The sequence below is a fragment of the Nothobranchius furzeri genome, chromosome 14, assembly GCF_043380555.1.
Source record: "Nothobranchius furzeri strain GRZ-AD chromosome 14, NfurGRZ-RIMD1, whole genome shotgun sequence".
NCBI classification, from domain to species: domain Eukaryota; kingdom Metazoa; phylum Chordata; class Actinopteri; order Cyprinodontiformes; family Nothobranchiidae; genus Nothobranchius; species Nothobranchius furzeri.
In genome coordinates this window covers 34,495,870-34,510,639 of record NC_091754.1, presented here as the reverse complement: position 1 = coordinate 34,510,639, position 14,770 = coordinate 34,495,870, and the positions used below count along the sequence as shown (strand labels likewise).

The 14,770-nt window shown below is 41.1% G+C and overlaps 1 protein-coding gene across 1 annotated transcript; it reads left to right on the top strand.

Annotated features, from left to right (window-relative positions):
* The first annotated feature begins 2,252 nt into the window (after positions 1–2,252).
* Positions 2,253–3,471, top strand: LOC139062712 (olfactory receptor 11A1-like). The gene has a single exon (XM_070544363.1). The coding sequence runs from the start codon at positions 2,262–2,264 to the stop codon at positions 3,183–3,185; it is 924 nt and encodes a 307-aa protein (XP_070400464.1). The 5' UTR covers positions 2,253–2,261; the 3' UTR covers positions 3,186–3,471.
* Positions 3,472–14,770: the final 11,299 nt, after the last annotated feature.

Genomic DNA, 14,770 nt, shown 5'->3' with positions numbered 1-14,770 from the left:
TTTTAAAAAGTTATTTATGACAAGAAAGCTAAGCTTTATTCAGAGTAAGAGTCTCGTCTTCTGCCTGAGACCTTGGCGTTTCAGCAAAAGGGGCTAGGAGATGGACTTATTATGGCTCAATTATTCGGTAACTAGGTCTTTGAGCAGTGCTATCCTGGTTTGGTAGCAGACAGATATGATGTGGCACACCAGTTCATCTCGTCAAATCAGCACCACTGTGTCAGATTAACCTGTATGGAGAAGTAGGTTGGGCCTGCAAATTAAAAGTTCACTTTTGGTCATTTTGATAAACTATTTGGCCTTTTGGTACACTACACGGGGGAATCTCAAGACTTTCCCTGGCCAGGCGAGAGAAATAGTCCTTCCAATGTGTCCTGGGTCTTCTTTTAGGTCTCTCCCAGTTGGACGTGCCCAGAAAACCTCACCAGGGAGGCATTCTGGAGGCATCAGATGCACAGGCCACCTCAACTGGGTCCTCTCAAGTGGAGGAACAGAGGATCTACTCCAAGCCCCTCCTGGATGACCGGATTTCTCACCAACTCTCTTTTCACTATGACAGATCGGTACAACGGCCGCAAAAATTCAGACGCAGTACCAATCCACCTGTCGATCTCGTGCCCCACCTTTCCCTCACTCGAGAACAAGACCCCGAGATACTTGGAGCAGGACTTCATCCCTGAATCAGAGAAGGCATTCTACCCTATTCTGACTCAAGACCATGGTTTCAGATTAAAAGAGCTTATTCTCATCCCAGTTGCTTCACACTGGGCTGCGAACCACTCCTGCAAAAAAAGGAGATCACGTTCTAATGAGGCCAACAGGACCACATCATCTGTAAAAAGCAGAGACCCAATCCTCAGGCCACTAAAATGGATCCTGCACCTAAAAATCTTGTCCATAAAAATTATGAACAGAATCGTTACAAAGGGCAGCCTTAGCGGAGTCCAACTCTCACTGGGATTGAGCCCGACTTACTGCTGGCAATGCGAACCAAGCACTGACACCAGCTAATTGTGAAAGTTCAACTAATTTCCAAACATTTTTTTAACTTTTCCTACTCAAATACCAGCTGTTTAAACATTTCAGCTGTCCAGTTTTTATGTTCAAAGATTTCAGCTTTCTGTTGTTTAGGTTTTTTCCCCTCTATTCTTCACTTACTGTTTGGACTTTATTACACTTGTTAATGAATTTTGCTTCTAAAGCTTTAAATACATTCAGCTCATTTTGAGCATTTAGCTTAATTTCAGCTTCACTTCAGCTATTATTTTCAGAATTCAGCATATGCTGCCAAATTCACAGGAAAAGTAATTGTGGAAATGCAACTATTGAACTATTTGTAGTCAAATATCAGCTATTTAAGCATTTAGCTGTCCAGTGTTTTAAACAATGTTCAGATATTTAAATTTTCTGCTGTTTAGGACACTTTTCACTTGCTTTTGGGGCTTTATAGACTTGTTAGTGATTTTTGCTTCTTAAACTTCATAACATACATTCAGCTCACTTTGGCAATTCAGCTAAGTTTCAACTTCATTTCAGCCATTCAGCAGCTTCAGCTATCAGTTTCAGAATTCAAAGAGCATTTCTTGAAGAAATGCAAATAATCTGGTTATGTATGTATTCACACGAAATAAATTAATTATGGAGACATGTAATAAAAAAATCTCTCCAGTTTCCTGTATAGTTGTTAGGGCATGCAGGTTTACAATTCTGTTATAAATTAATGTTATATTTATTTAGAACTCAGCTGAAAATTTCTTGATTTTTTTAATGTGCCTTTTACAAAAGAATGCAAGAAAAAAATCTGCACTTTTCCATCTGCAAGAATAAATGTTTATTGATCAAGCTTTCAGTCAGAGACCTTCATCGGAAGTGATTCTGACCGAAAGCTTGATCAATAAATATTTACTCTTGCAGATAGAAGTGTGTGGATTTTTCCCCCTAAATGAACTCAACGCTTTATCCAGCACCTTCATACAGATGAGCGGTGGTTTTTTCTCTTTTTGTGAATCAGACAAGTAAAGAAATCATTCTTTAAAAGAAATCTGTCAATTTGTTGTTGTTATTGTTTTCTCCACACAGATCCCATAATGAGATCCATGGTGGATAGAGAACTCTTTAAATAGTTGGTCTCCAGTCTTCAGCTGAACACACCACACTCACTAAACAAATGTAGGTATCTGGAGTCCTTGTGTGCGCTCCTGGTAAACTATCTGCTGGTTGTATTAAGTTTAAATTTTTTACCTGTTCTTTAGAATTCTGAGATGAATGTAACATACATTACTCTTGATGGCTATTTGGAGGTGGAAAAATACCGGTTCCTTTATTTTGTCATCATGCTTCTGGCATATATTTTAATTTTGTGCAGCAATTTTACCGTTGTTTATCTCATTGTGGTTCACAAAAACCTTCATGAGCCGATGTATGTATTTATTGCTGCTCTGTTGATCAACTCTGTTCTTTTCAGCACGGTGGTCTATCCAAAACTCTTGTTTGACTTTCTATCTGAAAAACAGATCATATCTTATCAAGCCTGTGTCTTTCAGGTTTGTGTTTTTTACTCTATAAGTGGTTCAGAGTTCTTACTGTTGGCAGCCATGGCCTATGACAGATATGTGTCTATATGTAAACCTCTGCATTATCCAACAATCATGAGAAAAGCCACTGTGATCATTTTGCTGGTTTTATCCTGGCTTTTACCTTTGTGTCACTTTGCTGTGCTAGTCGTAGGAAATGCTCAAAGACAGCTGTGTAGCTTTACTTTGAAAGGTATATTCTGCAACAATTCAATTGTCCACCTTTTATGTGCGACTTCCAGAGCACTGTTAGTGTTTGGTTTAGTTATTCTGGTCAATATTAACTTGCTTCCTTTGCTTTTTATACTCTTTACATACACAATGATATTCATAACAACTTATAAAAGCTGTGGACAAGTCAGGAAGAAGGTTGCTAACACCTGTTTACCTCACCTGCTGGTCTTAATAAACTATTCTTGCTTGTTTACCTTTGAAATGACTATAGTTAGACTGGATTCTGATATTTCAAATATCTCACGTTTTGTTATGACAGTACAAATGATTATGTACAATCCTCTTGGCAATCCAATCATATATGGAATAAAAATGAAAGAGATCTATAAACACCTCAAAAGACTAATCTGTCAAGCCAAGGTAGAGAAAAGTAGTTAAATGGTCACTATTAATATACAGATTTTAAAATGTGTTTCGATATTTAAACTATTACATACTTTTTATTTAATGGCTATGCATTCATATGTGTTTTGCTGTCCACTGACATTTTCAACCAAGCCCATGAATCTAATGAGCATGGATTGTTCATGGCCAGGGCAAAATGATTCTGAGGCTCAGATCCTCATTAAGTCCACCATGAGCTCTGTAATGCACAACAATGTGTTTCATTTGTGTGTTTTTCTTATTAAGATTAAAATGATAATAAATTACTTTCTAAAACACAGTGTGACCATTATTTTTCAGTCGGGAGGGGGAAAGGTTGGGGCAAATGTAAATGTTAAAGGCACTCAGCAGAAGGATGTAGCCTGCTTAGACAAAGTTTGATGCCATTTAGATCACAAGTGTGATAAACAGTCCCTCAAATCTTTATATTTATATTTGGCCTGCTGATCATGTATCAAATATGTATTAGTATGAGTCTGTGGCTGCTGCACAGTTCTTTTTTTCTCTCCCTAACACACTGACACAACTCCATGCTCAAGTTACTCAAACGGTGTAACAAATTATCACCACGCCACAAATTCAACTATAAATTTCAACTTTTAGGTGCAATAACATCATCAAGGGAATATTTTGTCTGAACATACACACTGCTTTTGAAACTGACAGGATAATATGATGCATGGTTAACTACTTTAAAAGCATCTGCCTGGACAAGTTTAGACACTGCAACTTCTTATGCTAAAGGATCTTTGTTCCAGCCCAGTGTCTCATAAAGCTGGTATTCAAAATAGTATAATGAACTGTTTATCACGTAAATGGTTTTAATAAGCCCAAAGACCAGAACTGTGCCATTTGCATTAGTGATTGTTAGAGGCCTCATGTACTTGTTCCCACTGAGAGTAAGCTACTTTACATTGATTGCATGCATCACATATCCCCAAACATTTGTGGTACCGAATGTGCCAAAACCATCGACATATATAACAGACAATTTGTGTCCATAGGCTCCATTTATAAGTTTTTGTGCCAGCATGGGAGGTTCCCAACACCGCCATTTTGACCGTGTCACAGGTTCCGTAATGCCCAGTCAATTAAAAAAAAGGAAAAGAGGTGGGGCTCTAAAGCTGGGATTAAATGAAGACACCCGTCGAACCGAAGCAATAGCTACAATCTAACCCAAAGCTAATGCGGAGGTGGGAGCTAAGCTAATGGAGGTAGCTACCTAGCTCCACCCGGAGCTAACTGAGCTGACCTGAGGCTCACACAGAGTTTGTATTTTTGCGGTGCTTTTTCCTGAAAACTATCTTCCCGTGAATAAAAAAGTATGAAATCGGTAAGTTTATGTTATTTCCTTTATGAAAATATATTTTGCTTTTAGCAAGTTTTCAATATTTTTTTACGTAGTTTAGTGTTTGACAAAAATTAGCAAGCTAACGGACCTAATGCATTTCATATATTTCTAAAACTTAATACTTGTTTGTCTCTCCCACTTGCAATACTTTTATCACAAGTAAGCCAAGTAGCTTTTATTCAGAACTCAGTACAATTCACAAGAAGAAAAGAGACATTATACAGATAAAATAAGCACAAGATAACTTACTGGGAAAAAACTGAATTATGATGAGAACCAGAACAAGAGAGCCTGATAACAGCCGTGAAAATAAACATTAAAAAGTGTAATATGTATGTATAATAAAAATAAAATGATACTGAAATTTGTGTAACTCACCAGGGGCGGATTAAGGACTGAAGAACATCCGGGGCTTAATACACACACACACACACGCGCGCGCACACACACGTGACACGCACTAGTCAACATCATATATGTCTTGTACCACATAATTTTTAATCTGAAGCTACATATTAAGCATTTTCAGGGCAGAGTATTGTTCCTGTAAGTGTTTAGTGTGAGATGATAGTAAATATTCCCGTTCTTTCTCCAACAACTTTGCCTGATAGTAAGCTAACTTTAGGCAAACCAGCAGCACAACAAATATTTTCAAATAAGACTCACAAGCCTGAGTCAGCACCAGTCTCATCAAAGCTGGGGTTCTGTCACGGTACTTTTGGTCTAAAAAACGTCCTTATGTCCATCTTCACTCATGCGTTTCAGGCAGAGAGTGTAGAAGAAGCCGGCTACTGAAGGGCTTTTTCTTCAGTGGTGGAGGCTCAGGCAGGCTGTATACAAACTACTTCCAGCTGCTCCCTCTCTGTTGGACTTTGATACTGCATGTTAGTCTAATGAGCTTTGAAAGAAACAGACGTACTGCATGTTACTTCCACGATTTAGATCCGGGGCTTGCTATGAAACATCCGGGGCTTCAGCCCAAGTAGCCGGGCCTAACGTCGCCCCTGTAACTCACTATGATCACAAAAATAAATCAGCCATAGCTGATTAGCAATCATGAAATGTGGACTGGGAGGGTGTAAGTTTTATTCTTTTATTACAACACTTTTTTTTTTGCTTTTAGATCTGTTACAAGGTCACCATGGCTGCCTGTGTGTCTTCAACATCAGCTACACAAAGCAGCAAGTTTAAGTACGAAGTACATATCTTGGCCACTTCATGTATGGTTTTGTACTTTAAACAGCTAGGCCAAACCTGATATTTTTTTCTTCATAGCCATTTGGATCATTGGAGACAGTTTTGTGAGGCGTGGTGCCCAGAGAGCTGCAGAGACCTTCAGAGACAACCTTGGTATCCCTGACGTCTGTCTCCTGGATCGGTTGGGGCAGACTGAGGTGGAAAGACCTTGTCCCCTTTTTTTTTCCATTCCCTGTGAAGAAGAGCAGCTCCTGATGTCCTTCTTCAATTCAAATTCAAATTAAAAAATACTTTAGTAATCCCACAGGGAAATGGCACATGACAAGAATTGGTGACTGTGGTCATTCGCAACCCGAGTCGCACTACCGTAATAGATCAAGAGGGTTTATATGAGGATAGAGTCAGGGGGAGGGAAAAAAAGGCACTTCAGCGTTACCCTCCACAGAGAGGGCAGTTTTGCTATGCAAAAAAACACCTCAGACAGATATGCGCACAGACTTTAGACATTACACAACATAAGTGTCCCTTAGGTGGGGAGGTAGGGTTGGGACTCTCCTTACTTCAGTGTGTGCAGCCGCATGGGGCAGCGCTCATCACCTCTGTTTGGACTGGGGAGGGAGAAAATAGGTTAAAGGGCACAGTGACTCCTAGACGGTTCCACGGCCTTCACTGGTCACAGTCCCACCCAGGCTGGGATAGGGAGAAGAGTTACCATTGCAACGGCAACTAGGGTTGTCACGATACTAAAATTTCAAACTCGATTCGATACTGGGAAAAAAACTCGATACTCGATTTCGATACAATTTAAAAACACCTATTTATTGAAGTTTTATTCAAAAAATAACATTCCTCAATTTATATTGCAAAAATTAAATGTTAAGAATTAAGTGTGTAAAGTGCTTAAACCTTTCAAGTATCAGCATTTTTTTAAACGTGCATACAAAAACTGGCGAAAGTTAACACATGAATTGTCTCACTATATATACACTATTTGCAGAGTGATGTTTTGCTGCTTAAACTCTGCTTGAGGTGCATTTTTGTCATAAGATGTAATGCCATATGTTTTGTTCTGTACTTTTGAACAACTCTGTTGGTCAATAAAGGGAGAAAACAAATTTCTCCACAGTAAGACAAAGGTACATCTACCGGTAATCTTAATAAAAACATATTGGCGCACGGCAGTGACGTCATTAAAAGCGCCGGTTAGATTAGCCGCAGCTAGTCTGTTCATGCCTAGAAATCCCAGACCCGCTCCAAACGAACAGGGGAATCACGCTAATGATTCCTAACAAAACCTTTCGACATGAAGATGTTTTGGTGCAGATAATGTCTTATTTCGAGGCTGCACCATGGGTGCCCGTCCGCACCCGTTATATGGATATACGCTGACGGCGATTCGCCGATGGATCTAAATACCCCGGGGAATCCAAGTAGCACCAAAGTTGTCAGCGTGAGTAAACAAACGTACTGCATGCTAGAAATTAAGTGCGGGTTGCAATAAACGGGAGTTTTCCTTTAAGCACATAAGCGTGAATATACAACTACGTGTCGGACTTGGTATGCTAATTAAGTTGGGCTGTCAAGCCCCTCCCAAATTCGCTGTTTATGTTTTTGTTTATTTATTTGGCAGACAAAACTTGGATCAGAGACAACTCGCGTGGGAAATCACAATGTAGCCATGCGACGTCTTCTTCTTCTGTTTGTCTGGGAGGCGGAGGCTGCTTTACGGCATCTGGCTGTCGTGCGTGTCGGTGTACTTGAAGAAGGCTGTGTATAATAGTCCATGATATCGATACCACAGGGATGGAATATCTAATTTAGATACCACTTTTAGCATCGATTTATATCTAGGCATCGATTTTTTTGACAACATTAACGGCAACATTCCACATTTCTTCTGAAGGGGGAGTTATCACTTCAGCCTCACAGGCTCCAAGGGCACCAGATTCAGAGAAAATTTGTTTTGGGAACAGACAGAGATACTTTCCTCTCTGCCTTAGAGTTCTGTTGGTCTACAACCTCTCTAGATCCAATAAAAGCGTAATTAATCAATCCCAATCCGTGCTGATCCGTCCACTCGCTCCTTGATGGTATCCACCTTTTGTGCCAGAGCCTGAATCTCAGCCAAAACTCCAAGTTTTCGACTCATCTCGACAATTTTATGTGTTTGTGCGTTCACAGCACGATGCATCCCATCCCTGAGCTCTGGGATTGAGCCAATATTCCTTGAAAGCTGGTTAATTTTCCGGTAAGCCAGGCAACCGCTCAGGCCAAACAGCAGGAATCCCGACACCAAAATGATGAATATCCAAACATCTTCAGAATCCTCTACAGACATTTGAGGTAGGCATATCAGGTTCCACTGTTTCCAGATATACCCAGCAGGCTCTGTCCCAGAAGGGCATCTGGGAGCCCCTTCTCCCATTCTCATTGTTGAAAAATGTTTGTCAATCGCGTTGAAAGACCAACTGACCAGATTCATTTTTAATCATTTCCAGTTTCCAGAAAAATGCAGAAAGCACCGTGCACAGACAGGACAAAGAGCCTTGGGAAAAGAAGGGCAGGAGAGGAGAAAAAAAGAGTCTGTACTCTCCAAGAGCCGGAAGAAAAAATCCACTGTGGTGGCAATGACATGGGGGTGGTCAGCAGTGTGAAGCTGATCAACATGATGAAGGAGGACCTGCACCGGCTTCACCTTCTACACCCTCATATGGTCATCTGCTTCTCATCCATCACCCAAAGGTTTAGCTGGAGGGCAGGTGTAAAACCTGTAAAAATTGAGAAGGCTAGGAAGTTTGTTAACAGTGTTATGGCTATATTTATTTCTGGCTTAAATGGTGCAGTTGTTGTGCATACTCACATCAGACATGACAGTCCAGGGATAGGTTTGTCAAAGTTCATTTCCCAAATAGGTGAAATGATATATTTTTTAACAAATATTGCCAATTTTCTTAACTCATTCACTGCCAGCAGTTTCCTGATCAGTAAAGACCTTCGCTGCCAGCGTTTCTCAGTTTTTACTGTTTTCTTTAAGAGTCACAGAACGTTGCGTGCTAGTATGATGTAGATGCCAAAATTACCAAAACAAAGAGTAGACTCACCTCTTACATCAGGAAGAATCCGCGCGTTTCGAGCGTTATCCATTCTTTCATAATCCGTTGTCGAATTGTGATCGGTAGAAGCTTTTCCGGTTTGCGCCTCACTTTTTTCACAGCAGTGGCCCAAAACGATCTCCTAACACATGGACTGTGGCCCAGTCACCCCGGTCAGCTGATTCGGGTCTTCCACCAATCTTCAGAATGGCTCTCTTAAACGCCTGGTCAATTGGGAATAAAACCCTCATTTTAAGGGATCATTTTTTCCAGCATGAGGTGACATTATTCTGCATGAACGAGACCTGGGTTCTTCCTGGTGAGTCAGCTGCACTGTCAGAGCTCAATTCCTCAGACTGTCAGGTTCTGAATGAGCCCAGGCTCACTGGTCGTGGTGGTGGATTACGAACCATGTTCAGATCCTCTTTCCATCCTAAAAAACTTACTATACCGGTGACTCCAACCAGCTTTGAGTTTATGACTTTTGAGGTGGACTTTAGTCCTCCGCTGCTGTTTATTCTCTGCTATCCCCCACCTAAGTACAATTCAAACTTTTTATCGGAATTTTCTGATCTTTTAACAGACTTTCTTCCAAAATTTGACCGTGGGATTATTCTTGGTGATTTTAATATACATGTTTGCTGCCCTGACAAACCTCTTGTTGGTGGATTTTTAGGAATTTTAGATTGTTTTGGTCTCCAGCAACAGGTCCAGTCACCCACCGATTCAGGATCACACATTTTAGACTTGGTTTTGTCATTTGGGATCTGTATCTCTGATCTGATTGTTGATTCTGCATGTATCTCTGATCATTCTCCTATTATTTTTAATATCTGTGGCTTGACGCCTCCATCCACTAGGCAACATAATCAACACCTTACAAGAATAATTTCCCCTTCCACCACCAATCTATTAGCATCTAGCCTAGCTGCTACTCTATCCACTTCCCAACCTGATTCCACCTGTGTAGGAGTTGAGGAGCTGCTGACCACTTTCAACTCTACCTGCTAAACTGTTTTAAAAGCTGTCGCTCCTCTAAAATCCAGCCATAAAAAAACTGTGGCAGACCCTTGGCTCAATGAGGAGACTCGTGCTCTAAGACGCCAATGTAGGGTCTGCGAACGCCGGTGGCGGAAGGACAAGCTGCAAATCTCCTACCAATTATTCAAGAATTCTTTGACCTGCTATCAGAAAGCTGTCCGCACAGCTAGAAACAGATATTTTGCAAAGATAATCACTAGGCATAAAAACGACCAAAAGAAACTGTACAGTGTCCTCACCTCTGTACTATCCCTTTGAGAATCTCCCAACTCTTCTCCCTCTACAGGGGCTCTTTGCAATGAGTTTCAAAACTTTTTCCTGCATAAAATCCAGGAAATTAGAACCAGTTTTTCTCACTCAGGCTGGGTTACCCGTGTGGAACCTCACTGTCCACCCTCATTCTCTTGCTTTACTCATGTGTCACTCTTCCCTGGTTGACCTAATCTTGGCTATGAAGCCCTCAGGCTCTCCAGAGGACAGCCTTCCCCCAAGACTGCTGCGCAAATGTCCTTCCAGCCGTGGCCTCTGCTGTTTTAGATATTGTCAATTCCAGCTTCTCCTCTGGTGTGTTTCCAGCTGCTTTTAAAAATGCAGTTGTTCAGCCGCTATTGAAGAAACCAGGCCTTGACCAGTCTGACTGTGCCAATCAACGCCCAATCTCAAGACTTCCATTCATCTCAAAAGTAATTGAGAAACTGGCTCCCACGCAGCTTACTTCTCACAATGGCCTTCTTGATCCACTCCAATCAGGTTTTAGACGTAATTACAGCACAGAATCTGCACACATTCGGGTCCTCAATGATATCCTGATTCTAACTGACTCTGGTTCCCATGTGCTGTTACTGTTACTCGACCTGACTGCAGCATTCGACACTGTAGACCACACCATCCTACTTCACAGACTTGAATTTTGGGTGGTTGTGACCGGTACTGCCCTCGAATGGTTTAAGTCATACCTTAATGGTCGGTGTTTTAGTGTTCATGTTGGAGACTGCTGGGTCCTCTCCTCTTTTCAATTTACATGCTACCACTTGGTAAGATTTTAGCAAGTCTCGGGGTTAACTACCACTTTTATGCAGATGATTGCCAGATCTACCTTCAAATCAGCCAACAGCACTCATTTTCTCTGTCAGAATGCCTCTCCCAGGTCAGATCCTGGCGTTCTCAAAACTGCCTACGGTTAAATGACAGCAAATCAGATGCCATACTTTTTAGTCCCACTAACATGTCTCAACTCTCCCACTCAATCTCAAACCATGTGCCACTAGCCTAGGTGTGAAACTGGACTCTGACCTTTCAGTGTCTTCACAAGTCAACGCTACTGTCAAGTCCTGCTTTTTCCAACTCCACCGCATCACTAGTCTTAAGTCAATCCTCAAACGACCGGATCTTGAGTCAGTCATTCATGCTTTCATTACTTCACGTCTGAATTATGCAAATTCTGTCCTGATTGGGATTAATGCTTCAGCCCTAAGCAGACTGCTGAACATCTTAGGTGTGTTCTTGCTGTGTCTTTCTAAATCCATGCTAGCATGGATTTAGAAAGACACAGCAAGAACACACCTAAGATGTTCAAAGAGAAATACGGACAACAAGGAACGAAGGACTTCCGCCGTTTGGAGCGATTACACCAGAAACGCGCACGTCTAAGAAACCACCTTCGCTTCTGTTTAAGATGCCGGGACGAAAACATCACACCCACAAGCCTACAACTGAAAACATCGATCCGGACCAAGACAGCACAAAATATAATAGAAAGAGCACAGAGAGCACTGCTCAAGGAGAGGATAAGGAACGTCATAACCAAACAGAGGCGTGTGGAGGACGAACTGGAAAGAGGACACCTGGACTTGAAAAGGAATTAAACTTGATAAACAAATGGAGGAACTAATTAAAGGACACATGATGGAAAAACAGGAAAAAGAGTTCATAAAAGTAAAAGAAAGACACATAAAGAAGTTAAACAGACTCATAAACAAGAAAAAGAGGGGAGAAATACAAGGCAACTCCACACCAAACTCATGGGTATGTAACATTTCACAATACAAACTAACAGAAGCAGAAGACAGCATATTAAAGAAAGGTTTAAACTTTGCAGTCACACCAAAAGTAATACCATATGATGAATTTATTGTAGCAACAGAACTAGCATGTCAACAGATCACAGATGAGGGAAAGAAAGCAGAACTCAGAAATAACATAGTTGGGATATTAAAAAACAGCCAAATTCAACACAGCAATATTACAAAAGAAGAACAATCAGCCATGACAGCTTTATCCAAAAATGAACAGATAATTATTCTACCGGCAGATAAAGGAAGAACCACAGTAGTTATGGACAGAGAAAAATATAAACAACAGATGAAACAGATGCTAGAGGACAAAAATACATATGAAATACTTAAAAAAGATCCAACAGAAAACATTAAGAAAAACATGAAAAAATTACTGAAGCCACTGCACGAAAAAGGCAAAATAACAGAAAAAATGTACAAACACTGGATTCCAACAGCAAACATAACACCAAGAATATATGGAACGCCAAAAATACATAAACAAAACACCCCACTTAGACCAATAGTTGACAGCATAGGTACACCAACATACAACATGGCAAAAGATATCAGCAGAATCATCAGCCCGTTATTAGGAAATACAGACCAACACTGCAAAAATAGTATAGAATTGGCAAAAGAACTAAAGGAAATTACAATAGAAGACAACGACATACTCATCTCACATGACGTCACATCTCTGTTCACAAAAACACCAACCCAAAAAAACCATAGACATAGTAGTTAACAGAATCAGACAAGACAAAACTTTACACAAAAGGACAAACCTCACAGCAGATGACATAGCACAACTGATAGGACTGGTAGCTAACTCCACTTACTTCACATACGATAACACAATATACAAACAAGTGGAAGGCTTCGCCATGGGTAACCCGTTATCAGCCACCCTGTGCGAGTTTTTCATGGAAGACCTGGAACAAAAAGCCATAGCCACCGCCCCCCCACACTGCAAAATAAAACTATGGAAACGCTACGTGGATGACATACTAGAAATCATACCAAAAGGTCAAACAGAAACACTAACACAACACTTAAACAATATTGACGACACGGGCAACATAAAATTCACTTATGAGTTAGAAACAGAAGGCAGCATAGCATTTATGGACATGAAAATCACCAGACAGACCGACGGGACCCTAAACATAAACACATACAGGAAACCAACACACACAGACCAATATCTATTATGGACATCAGAACACCCCACCATACACAAAATGTCAGTAATCAGAACATTATATCACCGAGCAAACATAATAACAGAAGAGAGAGACCGTAAACAAGAGGACAAACACATACAACACGCTTTAAAGACCTGCGGATACCCGACATGGGCAATAAACAAAGGAAAACAACAAACAAAAACAGAAAGCAAAGAACAACCCAAAAAAAGAACCAGAAACCCAGAAAGACAAGAACCAAAACCAGTGATAACCCTACCATACATCAGAGGCATAACGGAAAAAATAAGAGCAACAATGAAAAAACACAACATAAACACACCAACAAAGCCATACACAACAGTTAGAAACAGACTAGTACACCCAAAAGACAAAATATCAGCTGGACAAAAATGTGGAGTCATCTACGAAATCCCATGCAAAATATGCAATAAAACATACATAGGAGAAACCGGACGCCAACTCAACACACGAACAATAGAACACAGAAAGGAGTGTGAGAAAGAGGCAAATTGTAAACACACAAGAGCAGCAAAAGAAGAAGCAGAAAATACAATAAAAAAGTCAGCCGTAACAGATCATTGCTTAAGAGAAAACCACATAATGGACTGGGACAGCACACGGATCATAACCACCGAACAACAAAAATACAAAAGATGGATCAAGGAAGCAATCGAGATAAGGAGACGTGGATGTGGGACCATGAACAGGGACGACGGAGTTTACACGCTGGACCACGCATGGGACTGCATCGTCGGAGAGGGGAGAGCGGGCAGTAGAGGGCGACAACGTCCTCTGCTGCCCGCAGATAAACGGAGAAGGAAGTGACGCGCCACCATCAGCGTCAGCCTGAAGAAGCCGGCAGCCGTCGGCGAAACTGTAGCTACTAACAGGTAAACAAAACTGTTTCTGTGTTTAAAAAAGAATGAAAGCATAGACTGCTGAAGGTTCAAAACACTGCAGCCAGATTTTATAACCAACACCGACAGACGCATGCACATCACACCTATCCTCGCAGATTTACACTGGCTCCTAGTCAAATTTAGGATTAATTTCAAGGTCTTGTTATATGTTTACAAGGCTTTGTATTGTCCATCCCCATCCTATCTGATGGACCTGCTGACCCCGTATGTTCCCACCATCTCCAACTCAAATTTACTCTATTCTATTCTATTAATTCATATCAGCCAGTAGGAAAAAATAAGTTTGAGGAATTTCGGCCTTTCCAGGCTTCCGTACCAGAAACCTGGTTATGGAGTAGGGGTTCGTCTCCCAAACAGGAAAAACACACGGGTGAAGCGGTGAATTATGTTTATGTTTATGTTCATGTATTTAGCAGACGCTTTTGTCCAAAGCGACTTAGAAGTGATAATCGTCATGTTGCCCATCACTGTGCGTGATGCACGTTTGGGGAGCGCAGGTGCTGGTTTAGCGTGAGATATTAGAGGTGTGGCGTGAGAGCATGTGAAGAGGGTCAAATGCGTGTCTCACGCTCAGTGCGTGAGAGTTGGCTGCTTTACAATCACGCAAAAATAAAAATAGCGAGCAAGTTTATTTGATGGCATCCAGAGTTCTGGAGACTAATATCAAGCACTATCAACTCGCAAGGCAGACAGGCACGGCTGCGGTCAGAGAT

What these genes read in the sequence shown, in the direction of transcription:
- LOC139062712 (XM_070544363.1), top strand. Translation starts at nt 2,262, where the DNA reads ATGAATGTAACATACATTACTCTTGATGGCTATTTGGAGGTGGAAAAA.